This window comes from Salvia hispanica, chromosome 3 (genome assembly GCF_029641045.1).
Source record: "Salvia hispanica isolate PSC_SH4W2 chromosome 3, Shi_PSC_v1, whole genome shotgun sequence".
Taxonomy (NCBI): domain Eukaryota; kingdom Viridiplantae; phylum Streptophyta; class Magnoliopsida; order Lamiales; family Lamiaceae; genus Salvia; species Salvia hispanica.
In genome coordinates, this window is record NC_142694.1 from 50,182,362 (window position 1) to 50,200,580 (window position 18,219).

Below are 18,219 nucleotides of genomic sequence, written 5' to 3' on the forward strand. Positions count from 1 at the left end.
GAGGGAGTACAAAACAACATCTTCTAAAATCTCGCGTCATTCTTAGATAAATATACTATTTTCTCTCTGCATCTAACATTCATAACAACATCTTCTAAAATCCCGTGTCATTCTCCAAGTGAGATCTACTATGAGACGGAGGGAGTACCAAACATCCTCGTTTATAACTTTATTTCTTAAATAAAATGAGATTATCTTCTGACACATTAATTTATAATATAACTAATGAAAATCGATTAGTTTTTTATAAAATTAAAGCAATTGATTTATAAAATTAATAAAGATCATGTTATATTCGATCATTCAAATTCCACTAATACAGCAGTGGTATATTAAAAGACAAAATTGTAAAATTACATCCAAACATTCCTCATGGGAAGTGGGTCCAGCATTATCTGTAGCGAGAGTCTCATTCAACCCACACAAACACATGCACTAGTGTTTCTATTGTTTTCTACTGTTATTACTACTTTTCTAACTCGCTTTGTTTTGGTGGCATGTGAAGCTTGTTGTTTCATTGCTTTGTATGTGATTGTTTCGTTTGATGTCTTAATCTTATAATCTTATTGCTTGGCGGAATAGAGAGTAATAGATCATGGAATCTGGTGGCACAGTGGGTTTGAATGCTTTTGATTTCATCAGCTTGGCGTAGGGATGTTGATGTTAATTGAATTTGAATGTTTTTTTTTCGGAATTAGTTTGATACTAGACTAGTAAAAAAGTTATGCCTGTTTTTAAACTTAATTTCTAGTGCTTTTGCATTTTCATTGAAATTGTATTCATCTTTTTTATCCTCCATTTTTTTCTGTATTTTCCTATATTGCTAGAACTGATTTTGTAGCATTTTGATTTGATCTTGTTGACTGCTGATAAAGCTAGTCATACATTTTCATTGCAAGTCCTGGTGTGAGGAATCGTTGTGGTGTTGTTGTGACAGGATTCGGTATAATGGATACCTAACATCTCGGGTTTGGGAGTTCCGAGTGATGGGTTGTGTTTATTCTAAGGCGTGGATTAACGAGTTTTGTGCCCCTCGAGATGTTAAGTTGCTAGAAAACGGAGCTGTAAAAACAGAAGAGAAAGGAGATCAACTATATCAGTTTAGTACAGCCACTGATCACGAGGCAGGTATTGCTCGACTGTCAAGGGCGTCAGATGGCTCGAAAGCTGTGAAAGTTCCGTCTGGCGAATATGAATTACACTACTCATTTCTTTCTCAAAGAGGCTACTACCCTGATGCTCTTGATAAGGCCAACCAAGACAGTTTTTGCATTCACGCGCCATTTGGGACGAGCCCAGACGACCATTTTTTCGGTGTTTTTGATGGTCATGGCGAGTTTGGAGCTCAATGCTCGCAGTTTGTGAAGCAGAGGTTATGTGAAAATTTGCTCGGGAATAGTCGATTCCACACGGATGCAGTTGAAGCCTGCCACGGAGCATTCTTGACAACGAACTCCCAATTGCACGCTGATATAGTGGATGACAGCATGAGTGGAACAACTGCAGTAACGATCCTGGTTCGTGGTAGGAAGCTTTACATTGCCAATGCTGGTGATTCGAGGGCTGTTGTAGGCGAGAAAAGGGGTAACGACGTTGTAGCTGTTGATCTCTCCATTGATCAAACGCCTTTTCGGCCTGATGAGCTTGAAAGGGTGAAGCTTTGTGGAGCTAGAGTTTTGACTTTGGATCAGATTGAAGGACTCAAGAATCCACATGCTCAGTGTTGGGGAACGGAAGAAGACGACGATGATGGTGATCCGCCTAGACTATGGGTCCAGGATGGTATGTACCCTGGTACAGCTTTCACGAGAAGCATTGGCGATTCTATTGCTGAGACCATAGGCGTCGTTGCAAACCCCGAGATTGTTGTTCTGGAGCTTACACAGAGTCATCCTTTCTTCGTAATTGCAAGTGATGGTGTCTTTGAGTTTCTCTCCAGCCAAACTGTAGTAGACATGGTAATTTATGTCTTCCCTCATCATGCTAATTAATTAGTATACGTGCTCGGATTCCATGTGCCTCTGAAGCTTATTTTTGCCCTTCATTCAGGTTGCAAAGCATAAGGATCCTCGTGATGCTTGTGCTGCGATTGTTGCTGAATCATATCGTCGCTGGCTACAATATGAAGCCCGTACAGATGACATAACGGTGATAGTTGTGCATATAAACGGTTTAAAAGATGTAAGAAGGGACTCTGCTGCCTCGTGTCACGTTCAATGCGATCCTAATGTTTCGTTTTCGTCTCTCGTATTTTTGTAAACTCTTATTGACTACTTCATGTGCACATGTAGGTTGCATTTGGTCAATCAGCAGACTCAGGCCCGGTTCTAAGGCCATCTTTACCTCAAGTTGTTGAAGCATCAGGATGCGAATCTCCATCTCGAATGAACTGGAGATCCAGAAATCAGCGTGCAAGGCATGACATATCCCGTGGACGCCTCCGCGGACTAGAAAATTCTCTCGAGAATGGGAAAAATTGGATCCCTTCATCTCCATCCCATGGAAAGACCTGGGAAGACGAAGTAGACCCCCCTTCCGTGAATTTTCCTCCTATGTATCTTTGGAATGTCCATTAATCTCATTTAACATACAACTCATTCATGGCAGGCTCAAATTGAACAGGCACTTCGCGACCATTTTCTCTTTAGAAAGCTTACTAATTCACAGTGTCAAGTTTTGTTGGAATGCATGCAAAGAATTGAAGTGGGAGCAGGAGACATAGTGGTGAAGCAGGTGATTCTTTTTTCGTTATTCATTTGCTTGTCTTAGCTAGTTAAGCCTACTGATTTGTATTTTCCAGGGTGGGGAAGGTGACTGTTTTTTTGTTGTTGGTGATGGGGAGTTTGAGGTCTTGGCTACTCAGGTGAGCAAGAATCATTTTATTATTAGCTGAAAAAAACAAACCTTCTTATTGTTATCAGACTTTTTTGGTCTATTGTTGAAGCCTTGAACCAGGTATCTTGATGTGAATTTTCTCACTCTAAGCTTATATGACAGGAAGAGAATGATGGCAACGCGACCACGGTGCTACAGCGCTACACTGCTGAAAAGCTATCTTCCTTTGGGGAACTTGCACTGATGTGAGATGCTCTTTAAGTTGAATCAGTAAATTGCTCTTTTTTTTGTTTTTTTTAAGTTAAGGCTTAATACACACTTTAGTGAACCAAAAGTTAACCATGTTTTAGTTGGGAAAAAAGCCTTATTTCTATATCTGTATTGCAGTCAATATATCTTTTCTAGTGTTTTATGCTCCAAGCTACTGATGCAATAACTGTCATGTGTTTACACACATAAGTTGATTTTGTATCATAAGATTGATTGCTTTTCAATGTGTTAATGAAATTGCAGGTACAACAAGCCACTCCAAGCTTCTGTTCAAGCCGTGACCAATGGAACTCTCTGGGCACTTAAACGAGAAGATTTCAGAGGAATTCTCATGTCCGAGTTTTCTAATTTATCATCGTTGAAGTTACTTCGATCGGTAGATCTTCTTGCAAGGCTGACAATCTTACAGCTGAGTAATATTGCAGATTCACTATTAGAGGTGTCTTTTTGTGACGGTCAGAAAATAGTCGATAAAGTACATTCCTTCGTTTCTTAACTTCCGGCTCTCAATATTGTGGTTTGTAGTTACATCTCTTTCTTATATTCTCTATAATTCATCTATTGCAGAATGAGGACCTCCTCGGTTTGTATGTTATACAGAAGGGAGTCATAAAAATTACATGTGACTGTGAGGTGGATTTGTTAAAAAGTGTCAGTCTGTCCAGTCTCAACGTGCCGGCAATTGAGAAGCAGGATGATGGTGTGTCTGTTAAGAGCTTCGAAAAGAATGAAGGAAGCTATTTTGGAGAATGGACACTTCTGGGTGAACATATCACTTCCTTGAGTGCTGTTGCCGTGGGAGATGTGGTGTGCTCTATATTAACGAAGGAGAAGTTCGATTCAGTTGTTGGAGAGAGCGTCCGGTCACATTCGCGAGAATTGCCAAAGGCCAACTGACTCTTCCACAAGATTATAGCAGTGAAGCTGTTGATATCATAACTAAGGTTATATAATCAATTCAATGCCATTTCCTTACCTTTTTGAAGTAAGTGCACGACACGAGAACATGAATTCTAACCATACTACGTACGTTATTCAGTTGCGAGACTTGGAAGTCAAGGCATCGACTCCATTAAATCGCATTTGTGGTTCCATGACATGGATTGGGAAGGACTAGCGGAACACAAGGTTATGTTGTGACTACATCATGCTCCCCTATCTCGGAATTTGAAGAACCTAACACGCCCGAATGGCTTAAATGTTTTGTGATCCGCCCTCTCGGCATAGCATAGCTTACATAGCCCCCGCTTCACATTATGGAATTGGTTACGAATAGCGCATTATCAATCCATTTGTACCGAGGGCCGAGGGAAAATTAGCCGTTTGCTCAATGCACACAGAGAGGGAGGTTAGTCTTTACACTTCTCTATATGTTACTTTTGTGCATAGGTAGATATATATGTAAGAGTGAACTTCATAAATGGTATCTGATCTTTCACTTTCGCACATAAATAGTACCTGATCTTTATTTTATATTGTTTTTGGTACCCTATGACAAAAATAACCCTAGGTACCAAACATGTGATTTTTTTCGTGCAGGATATTTTTGGAAATTTCAATTAGTACTCCCTCTGTCCCATTAAAGATGACTCACTTTCCTTTTTGGTTTGTCCCAATCAAGATGACCCATTGCTTAAAATGGAAACCCCTTTATCTCTACTTTATTCCCTCTCTCTTACTTTACTCTCTCCACTTAACACACAAAATAAATTTGCATAAAATCTCGTGTCGTCCAAGAAAGGGGTCATCTCTTTTTTTCTTCTTTAGTTTCTTCTTCTTTCTTTTTTCTTCATTTTCTTTTTTTTCCTTAGTTTATGTTTCATCTTCCTTCTTTTTTCTTTACTCTTCTTTTTCTTCTTTCTTTTTAGCGTTTTATACATATATCTAATTGCATTCATAATATAAATAAAAAACAAAATATCTAACTAAATTAATTATTTAAAGTAATTAAATCAATTGAATATTTTTTATTAATTATTTTATTCTCATTTTAAGGTTGAAACACCAAACTAAAAATATTCAACTTTTTATATCATTATGAATTGTATGAATACAATTCACAATGTTAAATTTTTATTAAGGCTATATTGATTCATAATATTATTTGATTCATAATTTATATAATTATACTACAATTATTATTAATTACTTTTGGTATAAAGAGTGAGGAGAATGAAAGAAAATATTATAATATCACTTTTGGTACTAATTTTATGTATGCCCAAAATACCCTCTATGGCATAAATGGAAAAATATATTTGTTTAAAGGGCATTTTGGGAAGAAAATTGCATCAGGTACCAAAAATGTTATTTATAAGTACCAAAAACGATATAAAATAAAGACCAGATATCATTTACGTGCTAAAGTGAAAGATCAGGTACCATATATGTAGTTCACTCTATATGTAAATGAATGAACTCTCTTGTAGTTTGCATACCTATGGCTGGGTAAATATACCGAAAAAACAGTGTATCGATCGTATCGTATCGAAAAATATCGTATTTTCGGTGTACCGAAATTTTCGGTATGAAACAATATTGTAAGTTTTCGATACAATAACGATATGAATTTTCTTATACCGCGGTATACCGTTTTATATCGAACATACGATATATATCGATATTATCGGTATACCGAAATATATCGAAACTCAATACATATTGAATTATCGATACATATTGTTTATACCGATTACAATAATCATATAATTTATTTTTTCAAATTAAAAGTTTAAAATCATATATAAATATTCATTACTCCCTCCGTTCCATAGTAATAGGGGCGTTTTTCCATTTCCGTCCGTTTCATAGTAATAGAGTCATTTCCCTTTTTAGTAAAAGTCAATACATTTTTCAACACCTACTTTACTCTCTCTTACTTTTTTCTCTATTCATCTCTCTACTTTTTTTCATTTTCTACTTTATTCTCTCTTTACTTAACTCACCTAACACAATTTTTTTTAATCTCCGTGCCGAAAAGTTTTGCTTCCATTACTATGAAATGGAGGGAGTAATTTATTTATATATTTAAAAAATATTTATTGAAAACCCTAAATCCCTAATACTAAGAATTAAGAGCCCGATTTATAGTTCAATTCTATTCTATGCTTATATTCGTGTATGGTTAAAATTCCCTTTTTAATTAGTACTAAATTTTATCTCTTGAATTTACGTAGGTTAATATTTCTGGATAATTTCAACAAAACGAAGGGTTTGGTGCTCAAGATCAAGATGTTGATATTTTTGCTAATTATTGTAATGTATTTTGTTCGGACATGACTTGATTGTGGTACTTTTTGGTATTTTGTTGTGTTGGATTTTGATTATGGAGATGTGAACAATGTTTATTTCATAGTGTTGAAATTATATTAATTTTGTTTTTATTTTTCGGTATACAGGTATTTGAAATGGTATAAAATTTCAGTATATCGTACCAAATTTCGATATACCGTTCAGAACGGTGTACCGAAGTTTCATACGATATACCGAAATTTCGATACGGTAACGATATAGTTTTTTTCTATACCGAAATTTCGGTGTACTGAAACTTTCGAGACGGTAACGATATGAAATTCTTTCATATCGATATTTTCAATACGATAAAGATACAAAATTTTCGATACGGTATATCGTATCGACCCACCCCTATGCATACCATATCTATGTTGATTAAGTTTCTTCACAATTCATAAAATTATAGCCATTTATGGAAGTTAATATGTTTGTGTATCCCAGGTTATGATTTAACATACTTGAAGCATTGTTGTTGTGTTGACTAAAATTGTACTCCTGATAAAGTTATTATAAAGTTATTACCTCCGTTCCAAGGAAGCTGACTCCTTCCTTGGATGACACGAGATTTTATGCAGTTTTATTTTGCATGTTAGGTGGAGAGAATAAAGTAAGAAAGATGGAATAAAGTAGAGATAAAAAGGTTTTTATTTTTAGTAATGAATCATCTTAGATGAGACAAATTAAAAAGGAAAGTGGATCATGAAACGAAGGGAGTATGAAAATTACATTTATCGGGACAACATGGAACATCATATCAAACGTATAAAATCACTTTATTCTTAGTGAAATTAACTATATTAAAAAATTTATTTCTATGTAATTAAGTATATGATGGTCGTTTAACATTTTTAATCAAAATACATGAAATTTTAGTTTACAAAAGCAGCAACAATAGAGTATCGACTTAGGAGTATGCATTGAGGACACATTGATGTCTGTGAGAGGAGTATTGGCAACAACATAATCAATGAAGAAGAATATAACAAAAAAGAAAAAAGAGAGGCAAACTAGAAGAAGAAAGGAAGAAGATGAACTCTCAAACAGTTGCAACTAATTTGGATAAGACGTTCTTCACTAAAAGAACACGTTTCAATTAGTTGTGTGTGTGTGTTATATTTTGTTAGCACAGTTGTAGATTTTGTTAGAAGCATTTCTTTGTACACAATGCAGTTTTTTTCTTAATTTTGTTAGAAGCGTTTCTTTGTACGCTATGCTTTTTTTTTTTGTTAGAAGCATTTCTTTGTACGCAATGCGAGTTTTTTTTTTAAAAAAAATTTGGTAGAAGCGTTTCTTTGTACGTAATGCTATTTTTTTAATTTAAATTATGCAAATTGAAAGTAAATATATTCTCCTCGGGCAATTTTGTTTGTAAAAGTGGGAAAAAATTAATAGAACCTTGAAACACGCATAAAGTATAGTATAAAGACCGCAAATGATATTTTGAAAGTATAGACAGGGCAAATGTGCATCAACAAAAATATAGGTCCTAAATATAATGTAGACTAATTTCTGATGTTATCTTAATCCTATATTCCATTATGTGTTTGTGTTTACAATCTTCATGGAGATTTGCTAATCTTTTTCAAATTTTAAAAGTGAATGGAAGGTCTTGGTTGGTCGCTGGTATGCAAAGAAGACATTTTCCATGCATGACTCCCAAAAGGGATAGAATGTGGCCGAAATTTGTGAGAAATTGATTTCTTGAGAACTTTTACACAATCAAAGCGAGATTGTTTTGTCTCACAATTAATGCATGTTGGATCCTATTTAAGTTTAACCTTTGTGATTCACGTCATCAATTATAATCAATGTTTTAAAAATCGGATCGGCCATTGAATCGGCGAGACTACTGATTCATGGTTCAACCGATCCGATCGGTTCAATCACTGGTCGAACCGTTTTACCTTGCAAATATAAAATTAAATATACTCTTACAAAATATATTAAGTTTAGTGAGTAATATATTATAATTAATAGTATTTGTAACATATAACAAAAACATATATTAAACATTTTAAGTAAATTAAATATTAAGAGTATTTAAAATAAGTGAATGGTAAAATTTAGATAATTACTAAATACACAAATTTTTAATTAATGTAGCCAAAAAAAGTATATTACATATAATAAATAGATAAAATTCATATTGTCTTAAAAACATTTATGTGGTGAAATAATATTATAGACAATATATAAAACTAAACATTTATTTTTAGTTAATTTGGATAAATATATAGTAGTACTATAATAGTATTATTAGTTAATACATAAAATTAAACTTGAATTATTAGTAAGTTTGGAGTAATATTTAGTAAATATTAAGTAATAAAATATATTAATAATATATATAATATTAAATCTTAGGTAAAATTATTTTTTCATATATATATATATATATATTACACCAATAAAAATAAAATTTAGTGGCTTATAATTAAAATTAAACATATCACAATTAAAAATTATTTAAAAGTATAAAACTAAACTCAAATTATTAATTTGTGTGGACAAAAAGTTATAGATTTAATATATAACAATAATAATTAATGTTCACAAGATTTCATTCAAGACCATGTGGTAGAGTGGTAGAGGTGTTGATTTCTTAGCTAGAGGTCTAGGATTCAATCTCCTCTACTCTCATATTTTAACAAGACATTTTAAACATGAAAACCGGTTTCCAGTTCACTCGGTCCGATCGGCCGGTTTCGCCAGTTCAAGGCGGCCTAGCATACTAACAGTTTTTGGGGCTGAACCGGACCGGACCAGCTGCCGGTTCGTGGTCGAACTTATAAAACACTGATTATAATATTCGTCTCAAGGTAGTTGAGTCTTTTTTTTACACTTGTTTTAAAAAAATGATAATCGTCCCAAAAAAATGATCTCTTTCTTAGACGACATACTTTTTATACAACTTTATTCTGTGTTTTAAGTGAAGAAAGTAAAGTAAGAAAGAAAGAATAAAATAGAAAAAAATGTGTTTCTATTTGTAGTAATTGGTCATCTTGATTGTAATAAACCAAAAAGAAAAGTAAGTCATTTTAAGTGGAAACGGAGGAAATAGTTAAAATTGAGAGAAAAATATAGTATAGAGAAGACATTTATTATTCTCCATATCACTAATTTTAGAGATGCATGTGCTATATCATTAATTTCTCATTTACATTCGTACCAAAATTTATGAGTACCAAATTTTTTTTAAAGTAATTTTAAGCTTTACTTTATTTAATCAAAAAAGACCTAAATCTTAGTGGACCGAAAAATGCAATGAATGTTTAGAGCTAGAAACGTTGCCTTCAAAGGAAGCAATCTTAGTAACTCCCGCTTTTCATGGAGGCTCCAATTTATGACCTTACGCTGCTGACTTTGCAAACACTCATCTCTATCCAGACGCGTGTACATCGATTCACCCAATCTAATTAATTATGCTTCAAATTCCCCATTTCCATTTTTTCTTTTCTCTTTTTCCCTTTTACAGTTACTGCAACAGGATTGCTTCTCTCGCATAGTTAAAGCTGGAAAAAGTTTTGGTGCGCCAATTGATTCAATTTTTGGAGGGCTTTCCGAAGCATCAAGTTTTGGAACCAATCCATTTATTTTCTGGATTCGGATTTGAATGATCAAATGTGGCTTTGGTGGGGCCAACCCATCGTGACAGGTTTTCACGAGAAATTCAATTTTTTCATTATAAAATAGATAATGTATTCTGTTTTCCCCCATATTAAATGTGGATTCTTATCATTTCATGAATAAAGTTTTATTCTTTATTGGAATTAGGGATGCCTTCTTTACTGCGATTCTCACACACACATGTGTCTGTATAAATAAATTCTTTGGTGAACAAGCTCGTGTTCTTGGCGTTGCAGATTTGGGAATAGCCGTCCATTTTAACTGCATTTTTCAACAGCTTCAAGTAAGTACCGCCTCACATGTGGCCTCATTTTGTCGCACAATTGCTGATCGATGAAATGTGGGATCTGAAATAATTGAACAGTTATTGCGTTTTTGCGATCCGAATATCTATAGGGCAATTATGATTAATTAAGTCTAGACTTTTGATGTAATTGAGCAATTGATGTTCTTTTGAATCATTGCTAAAATATTCATTTTCAATTAGCTCGTATACATTTTTTTGCAATTGAATGATACTCCATATTTGATGATGTTGGTGTGACTTGTCCTTCATTGTAATTTTAATTGATCCATATTACTATTAATCAGATTAACTGATTGAGGAGAGTGTGGAACGGGTTAGTTACACATGCATTGACTGTTGCCTGTTGATAGGAAACTGCCTGGTTTTGGGTAAATGTCAATAGGTGTTTATAGATCTTAGGCTATACTACAAAATTTGCATTATGGAGTGAAAAAAGTTAGTTCCCCTCTGAATCATATATAGGCAAAGAGGAGGTTCCATTTACACCTTTAATACTTTTTGGATTAAAAAAGAAAAAAGTTACAAGATATGGGAAGACCCACAAGCTGTTAATGTAAGGTGTGCATGCACTGTCTAATATTAGACTTATTTGCAGGGCCTATCCTAGTCTTTGAGAACTTCTGGGGCCATGGCAAACCAAATTCTCTCAGAAATTTGTTGTTATTACTGTACGGAAATGGATGACATTTTTTCTCGCCTCTTAAGCTTAACTTCTTGTATAACACGCCGAGTGATTGAATTTATTGGTAAGTTGTAGGAGTATTTAGCATTATAATTATTTGTTCATAGTTGCTAATATAATGGCCTTGTCAACATTGCAATTACATGCAGCTTTGTCTAATTTCTCACCTCAACTTGGTGTTTCTTCTAACTCTGTACTTGCAGAAGATCTTGTGTTGAGGGATGTGATTCGATTGTTAAGAGATTCAGAGATCAATTCTTGTTGCAAACAACCAACAATTGGAACCTGCACTGGTAAACAAAATTTGGCTCTTGAATATGCATCTTCATCAAGAGATTGTAACTGCAGTACAAGCTTAGGCTTTCTTGACAGAGATGGCATATATCTGGAGGATCTATCATTCATCAATTCAGGATCAGAAATTGTTTATAAAAATTACTCTAGGGGTTTCCACTTCGTTTTTAAAGGGTAAAGCTACTGCTACAATGCTTTCTTTATTGAGTCCTTAGTGAATGACATTGCTCACAACCAGTACATGATTGAGTTGGATCTAAGTCTGATCATGAGATTCTTTAACATTTTCAATCTGATATTCGATGACCTATTTCTGTTTGTAGGTTGACGCTCCCTATCTCTTTCTTTGAATTTGCTTGGAGATCAGCAATAGAAACATGGAGATGTATAGGTTATCATAGGGGATGTGTTCATGCTCGTCTGCAGAGGTGAAAGGAAATTATTTTTTGTTTGTTTGAAAAATACTTATTTAGTTGTAGTTTTGGGGAAGTATTCCCTTAATTGTTATAGTTGTATTTGATCTTTTGGGCTGTTTGTGACCTTCATTCTGCTATTTTCCAGTATTGTATCTCGAGTTCTGAGAACTTTGAATGGGTCTTCAGATGACATTGGGTGGTTACAAGCATCTCCTGAAATGGCTCCAGTTGAGGATGGATCAGCTAGATTCCTAGAGCTGTTACAAGAAACTAGGTACCATATTATGAAGTTCATAATAATTTTACCTTGATATGGTTTGTTTTTTCATTGTTCTTTTTTTTAATTAATACAATTAAAATGCCACTGAGTTATCACTTAAGTTTGAAAGCAGGAATATAATTAGTCTTACCCATTTGGAGTAATTTGAAAAGATATGTCCTGACTTCTGAGATAATTGACTCTGCCAAATCCCATGTCCTTGTACTGCTTTATTGCTTAAAATTTCTCCTTAAAGAATCCATTGCTGGGTTTTTATGATATTTAATGTGTTTCATGTCAAGTTCGACAAATACCATGTAGCCGCACAGAAGATATATATTGCAAGAGATGTGGTCATGTTAAATAATTCTTAAGGAGTAAAACATGTAGTCATACTTATATCAGCATATGGATCATTTTGAGTGTTTCACTAGTCAGGTATAGTTTAAACATCTTTTTCAACCAAAACCAAAGCAGTTAGTACCTTCCATAATTACTAAATTTGAAAAGATTAAAAATGTCTGAATAATTAGAATTTCTAATAAATTTGACAAGGCTGATGAATTGTTGACTGTCTTTCTCTATAATAGATATGAGTATTGCTGTAACAAACTGTTCATTGTATGACTTCTTTTTGTTTCTACTAGGTTAGAATCACATTTTCACCTTATTTATTTATCATAACTACTAGGTTAGAATCACATTTTCACCTTATTTATTTATCATAACTACTAGGTTAGAATCACATTTTCACCTTATTTATTTATCATAATATGAAAATTTAAAGAGTCAACTCATTAGATTGAGGCCAGTGCTGCATTTGTTTTAGATGCTATGTATAAGGTATTGCTGAAGCTCAATTGGTAGTGAACATCGATGTGAGTTGTATCTTTTTTATGAATATTTCTGGTCAGTAGCACCACTGCACCAGTTGATACCACACTGTTGTTGAAGCAACATAGGCCCTACTACGCTTCTCTGATGAAGAGTCCATTTGATGTTAACCAATTTTGTTTTGAAATAATGAGGCACTTATGGAAATATGAAAACATAAGTAAGCGCGAACCATCTTCCTACTTAGTATTCACTTCTAATAAAGTCAAATCTCCATTCTTAATATCCCCGTCCTTTGAATAAAATAAATAGGTCAGTGCATCATGTCATTTTAATTTTCAATCTTTTGATGGTTTATGAGATTTTGTCCTTGTATTTTCAACTTGGCAGAGCTACAACCAGATCACATGTATCTGTGTATGTATTGTTGTCAGGAATGGGGTCCACAAACTGCCGGATTCTTTTGTCTACCTGCTGATTCCAGGTTTGACAAATTATGGTTTCTTGAAGACCTTTTTTCTATTTATTATACTTTAGGGTGCTTGGTATAGAGGATTGATACCCCCAATTCAATGGGGTTTTAAAAACCTACCGATTCTCATGTCCTACCACTATCTACCTTTATCCAATTCCTTTCAAATTACCAAGCACCCTCACCAATAGGTTAATATACGTCGTGGTCCGATTTGTTCAACATTTGAATTTTGTGAAATGAGTCAGGACTTTTCAGCAATCATGGTCCCTTGTATTTTGTCAGCACCAAGAGGTTTTTCTCAAAGATGGGTCTTGCTTGCCATATTGCTAAGATTCACAGTGAGGTAATGCAGCTTTTTATTTATATTTTTCTTTTTTGCTTTATTTCAGAACTTGTAACCGATTTTTTAGTGGCCGTACTATTAAATTTGTAATCTCATTATTTGATACGTGACAACTTTTTATATTTGTTTTAATACCCTAACTTAGGCATCAGTGGAGCACAATGCTTGGGAATTGAAGCAATACATAGAGGAGTTATATTGGGGATCTGGTAAACGTGTGATGTTGCTTGGCCATAGCAAGGGCGGAGTTGATGCTGCAGCTGCCTTGTCTATTTATTCACAAGAGTTGAGAGATAAAGTTGCAGGATTGGCACTTGTACAGAGTCCCTATGGAGGAACACCCATAGCTTCTGATATTCTTCGTGAAGGTCAGGTTGCTGACAAGGAAACTCGGAGGATCATGGAGTTTCTGATTTGCAAACTGATTAAGGTGACACTCTCTTTCTTATGTAAAAATGTTAACGGTCATGTGTTGGAGAGTTATACATATGCAATATGAACCGGTGACACTGAGAGCTTGTCTGTTTGCATTGGCTACTCCAATTATGGTGGACTCACTTATGGTACTTTGAATTATGCATTCTGTTATGCTACACAATAACTTGAAAACCACAAATATATATAGAGCAATTATTAAAACAAAACATAGTTTACTATGATATACATTAGACAAGGAAAATTGAAATTACATACATCATTTCACTCTAGATGATTTCCATAGTCTAGAATGGTTTCATGAATTACTATTACTTGAGAAAGGCTTGAAGAATGCGGAACTATGGACATAGTTAAAATGACTACTTTGGAGTGCTTGTACATTCCTTGATGTGAATTTTCTCATGTGCTGAATTTTGTGTTCTGGTATATCTTTGATTCCGTACAAGAAAATAAACTGGGGAGAGAAAAGAATCACCAAGTTGATTCTCTTCCATATAGTACAAGTGAAATGGGACATATTTTTGGCGGACGGACGAAAAGGAAAAAAATTGACATTTAATGGCGGACGGAGGGAGTATTAAACATTCTTCATTTTTACCTTCTTTTTGTCTTGTTCTCTTTACCTTCCACAGTTCCACATAGTGCTGGTTTATGATGTCTCGCATTCTTCAAAACATTAATAGCAAACATATATATATTAAACACTCCTTTATCAAAATTTTGAGAATAAGATTGAAAAGTTGTGCCTTTGCCTCTATGTACAACATACGTATGTTTTCATCAAGGAGAAGGAAAAAAGAAGGAAGTGAAGGGACAATTAATCTTATCATATTTTGGTATTCTCTCAGATCGCGAAAAGGCCATTTAAAACAAAGGCTGCTTATAAACACCTAAAATAATACTTAATTATTTTTTAGACAAGGGAAATATATTCGTCAAAGCATATGATGGATTTTACATTCTATAGTTTACAGTTTTTTCAATTGATTTATATTTGTGTGTAATTCTTCATTTGAATGGTTCACAGTTTGGTTGGAGCAAACTTGTGCTTTTTATGAAAAACTGTCAATTTTGAACAAACAATATTTTTGGAATCCTTCTTCCGTGAATGTGTAGAAGCCATTTTAATCTAGCTGTTGGTATTTTATATTTTATGCAACTCGTTTCTATCATACATTTTAATGAGCTTATGCCAACTGTATAATCCAAATCAGCTGCTTTGTGCATTTCAGATATGACCTACTGATTATCTGCTTCTCCGCTTCTTTAGTTTGAAGTTTCAGATGTGATTTTATGGCCGGTTTTCTGTATACTTGGTTTTCAAGATCAATGTAACTGAGTTATGGTTATTCTTTTGTCAAGGGTGATATAAGAGCACTTGAGGATCTCACCTATGAGAAGCGAAAGGAATTTATCCGTAAGCACAAGCTTCCCGATAATATTCCTCTCATCTCGTTCCACTCCGAAGCAAGTGTGGGGCCCGGTGTGCTTGCCACCATGTCGCACATTGCACATGCAGAACTCCCCTGGCTACCTCGAATTTTAAATGAGGATGCAGACGATGATGCCATCTTTGCAGCACGGAAGGTGCCTGTCATAGTCCCAGTTTCCGCTGCCATGGCTATCACGGCCCTCCACCTGCAACTAAGATACGGAGAGAAGAGCGATGGCCTCGTGACTTGCCGCGATGCTGAAGTCCCTGGTTCTGTTGTGGTCAAGCCCGATAAGAAACTCGACCATTCCTGGATGGTGTACTCTTCATGGAAGAAAGAGCCCACTGAGCCCGATGCTTGCGAAATGTGTGAAGCTTTATTGACTATGCTCGTTGAGCTCGGGAAAAGAGCTTCAAAATGAAGGTGCATTCCTTCTCATTTTTCACCCTTGTGTTGTTTTCTTGTTAAGTGACTACTAGAAAAGTTGCACATCACTGTCATTGCTATCAAAATTTCAAAGTGGGTGGTGATCTCCAAAGCTCTGCAGTAGCTAGGCTGCTTTTAAATTGTATTCGCACTTTGGAAATTGTATTGTTGAGTATGAACGATGACGAGGTAGTCATGAATGTTTATTTTTACACACTGATGTAATACTATATATCGGAATTGCAGTTTTCAGTGTACTTCAGATAGTAAGACGTTTTCCTTTGAAACAATAGGTTAGAAATTCGAGGTGTATATCAAAGTCAGTAAGTTGCAGTATTATTGTATCGCTGTTGGTAAAACGTTTTTCTTCCAAAAATAGGTTGGTAGTTCGAGTTTTCTCGCGTTTTTGGGAGTTTGAGTTTTCTCGCGTTTTTGGGAGTTTGAGTTTTCTCATGTTTGAGAGTTGTAACTCTAAACAAATTAGATAATGGTGCAAGTTTCAACTATTTTAGCATTTCTCAAATTGAAAACCACAAGGTTATGCTATCTGCTGTTGATTTGTAGGGTTAGTATTTTAACATTGGTAATTTGGTATGTCAGTATATCAGATTCAAGAATTAGGTTTGGAATGCTCTTATGAGAAAAAGGAAAATCGTGATATGATATCATTGTTGTTAATTTCATTCTACTAATATAAAAAATAAAGTTTCCCTTCTTACGTTAGATTTTGATCAATCTAAATCATTGGTTGCTAGATTTGATGTGACACTGAAAGTTTGGAATAATTTCACAAAGCTAGAGCTTAGGATTTCCTTTCAAGTAATAGATTATAGATATGAATAGATATATACATATCATGAACTGCAGCTAATGCTATCATAAGAGTAATTGTCTTCAAGCCACTTATCGTGGGCGTTTTGGGAGGAGTACCGTCGCGCGTCACTCCCACTGTAGGTGGTGGGGTTGGGCGTGGGGAGGGGCAGGGATAGACGTAGGGCCGTAGAAGGCGTGTCACGCTAGGCACCGGGATGTGGCCGGCGAGGCCACAACGGAGGGGGAGGGAAGGGAAGGGAGGGGGGGTTGGGGTTTGGGTTGGGTAGGGATTTTTTTTTTTTACAAATTCGAATTTTATAAATATCCACCCTCCCACACATCAAAACTCATTCCTCATTTCGCAAATTTATCTTTTATCTCTCACTGCAAAATTTGAATTCGGCGCTGGATATAAACGATCAGGCCATTGACACTGCCCTTAATCGCAGAAGAAGTCACTTAAATAGTTGGATGCATGTCTGGTGTTAATCTAGGAGTTGGGCACACATCTAAGGTTACTCACGAATTGGGGGATAACATCTTCCAGCACTGCGCAGAGTCGTCTATGCAATCGAGCTTTGGAACGCATTTGTTGAGCTCTTGAAAGCATCGACGTGAGTGTTACCGACTTACCGTCCACCAATTAATACTACCAAGCGCAACGCAAGGATACCCTGAAAATGACCGAGGAGGAGCGTTATGTGCACGAGCGCCTTATGCGCGCACTCCCGGGGAAGATTGAAAAGTTTATTTGATTTTAATGAATTTTCTATGAAGTTGAATTTTATTTTACTTTCTATGAAGTTGTTTCAATTTATATCGTGTATTCATGTTTCTACTTTAGAAGTAACAACAATTAATAGTACAACTTAATGTTTTGGCCCGTGAGTTGTGGCCTTGGGCATATATAGAGAAGAATGATGATGTGGTGGAGTCTTGGCATGAGAAATAAATAGAGAAAATGATTATTGGGCATAGTCTTGGCCTAAGGCGAGAGTCTCCATTGTAAATGCTCATAGTGTTGTGGTATAGTAAGCAGAATGTAAACTATTTTTTAATAGAAATTTGACAATTTTAATAAATCATTGTTGAGGTAGTTATTTATTCCATAGAGAAAATGATTATTGGGCATAGTCTTGGCCTGAGGTGAGAGTCTTCATTGTAAATCCTCATAGTGTTGTGGTATAGTAACGTTTTCAAAGTCAATTCGGCAATTTATAAGTTTTAAAGGTAAGTGATGCATATTTATGATCACATGGTTACTATATACTATAGCATCCACAACCTCATTCCTTCACAATATTATTCACGAGTTCTATCCCACTTTTTACCAAATTCCTTACTCAAGAAATAACAATCACAATTCATTATTCATTGACTTAACTATTCTGCTATTCATGGGCCTCACTTTCTTTTTTTAACTGAAAAACGCAATTAAAAATTAACTAAAAATTATTAAATTAAAAATGCAAA

At 34.9% G+C, this 18,219-nt stretch overlaps 2 protein-coding genes across 5 annotated transcripts; both read left to right on the forward strand.

Moving 5' to 3' along the window:
• The first annotated feature begins 342 nt into the window (after positions 1–342).
• On the forward strand, positions 343–6,488 carry LOC125212070 (protein phosphatase 2C and cyclic nucleotide-binding/kinase domain-containing protein-like). Of its 2 annotated transcripts, XM_048112108.2 has the most exons (11): positions 429–524; positions 938–1,958; positions 2,050–2,181; positions 2,292–2,522; positions 2,608–2,733; positions 2,801–2,863; positions 2,998–3,080; positions 3,349–3,580; positions 3,673–4,049; positions 4,145–4,453; positions 6,282–6,488. In XM_048112108.2, exons 2-9 carry the CDS (start codon positions 987–989, stop codon positions 4,000–4,002), a joined length of 2,169 nt encoding a protein of 722 aa, XP_047968065.2. In that variant the 5' UTR covers positions 429–524; positions 938–986; the 3' UTR covers positions 4,003–4,049; positions 4,145–4,453; positions 6,282–6,488. The 2 variants fall into 2 exon arrangements, with proteins under 2 accessions (XP_088925289.1, XP_047968065.2); XM_089069163.1 differs by lacking the exons at positions 4,145–4,453; positions 6,282–6,488 and having other exon boundaries at positions 343–524; positions 3,349–3,560; positions 3,673–3,808.
• Positions 6,489–9,672: 3,184 nt separating this feature from the next.
• LOC125215213 (uncharacterized) lies at positions 9,673–16,190 on the forward strand. Of its 3 annotated transcripts, XM_048116570.2 has the most exons (11): positions 9,673–10,054; positions 10,174–10,309; positions 10,929–11,079; positions 11,219–11,308; positions 11,375–11,483; positions 11,633–11,737; positions 11,871–11,999; positions 13,253–13,302; positions 13,539–13,636; positions 13,782–14,066; positions 15,437–16,190. In XM_048116570.2, exons 3-11 carry the CDS (start codon positions 10,962–10,964, stop codon positions 15,926–15,928), a joined length of 1,476 nt encoding a protein of 491 aa, XP_047972527.1. In that variant the 5' UTR covers positions 9,673–10,054; positions 10,174–10,309; positions 10,929–10,961; the 3' UTR covers positions 15,929–16,190. The 3 variants fall into 3 exon arrangements, with proteins under 3 accessions (XP_047972527.1, XP_047972524.1, XP_047972526.1); XM_048116567.2 differs by having other exon boundaries at positions 11,219–11,483; XM_048116569.2 differs by having other exon boundaries at positions 10,263–10,309; positions 11,219–11,483.
• Positions 16,191–18,219: the final 2,029 nt, after the last annotated feature.

Excerpts from the sequence above, each read along its gene's own strand:
- LOC125212070 (XM_048112108.2), top strand. The coding sequence starts at position 987 with ATGGGTTGTGTTTATTCTAAGGCGTGGATTAACGAGTTTTGTGCCCCT. Across the intron at positions 2,182-2,291 it reads ATATAAACGGTTTAAAAGAT|GTTGCATTTGGTCAATCAGC; the intron begins GTAAGAAGGGAC and ends GTGCACATGTAG. Across the intron at positions 2,864-2,997 it reads TTGAGGTCTTGGCTACTCAG|GAAGAGAATGATGGCAACGC; the intron begins GTGAGCAAGAAT and ends CTTATATGACAG.
- LOC125215213 (XM_048116567.2), top strand. The coding sequence starts at position 10,962 with ATGGCAAACCAAATTCTCTCAGAAATTTGTTGTTATTACTGTACGGAA. Across the intron at positions 11,484-11,632 it reads TTCCACTTCGTTTTTAAAGG|GTTGACGCTCCCTATCTCTT; the intron begins GTAAAGCTACTG and ends TTCTGTTTGTAG. Across the intron at positions 12,000-13,252 it reads GAGCTGTTACAAGAAACTAG|GAATGGGGTCCACAAACTGC; the intron begins GTACCATATTAT and ends TATTGTTGTCAG.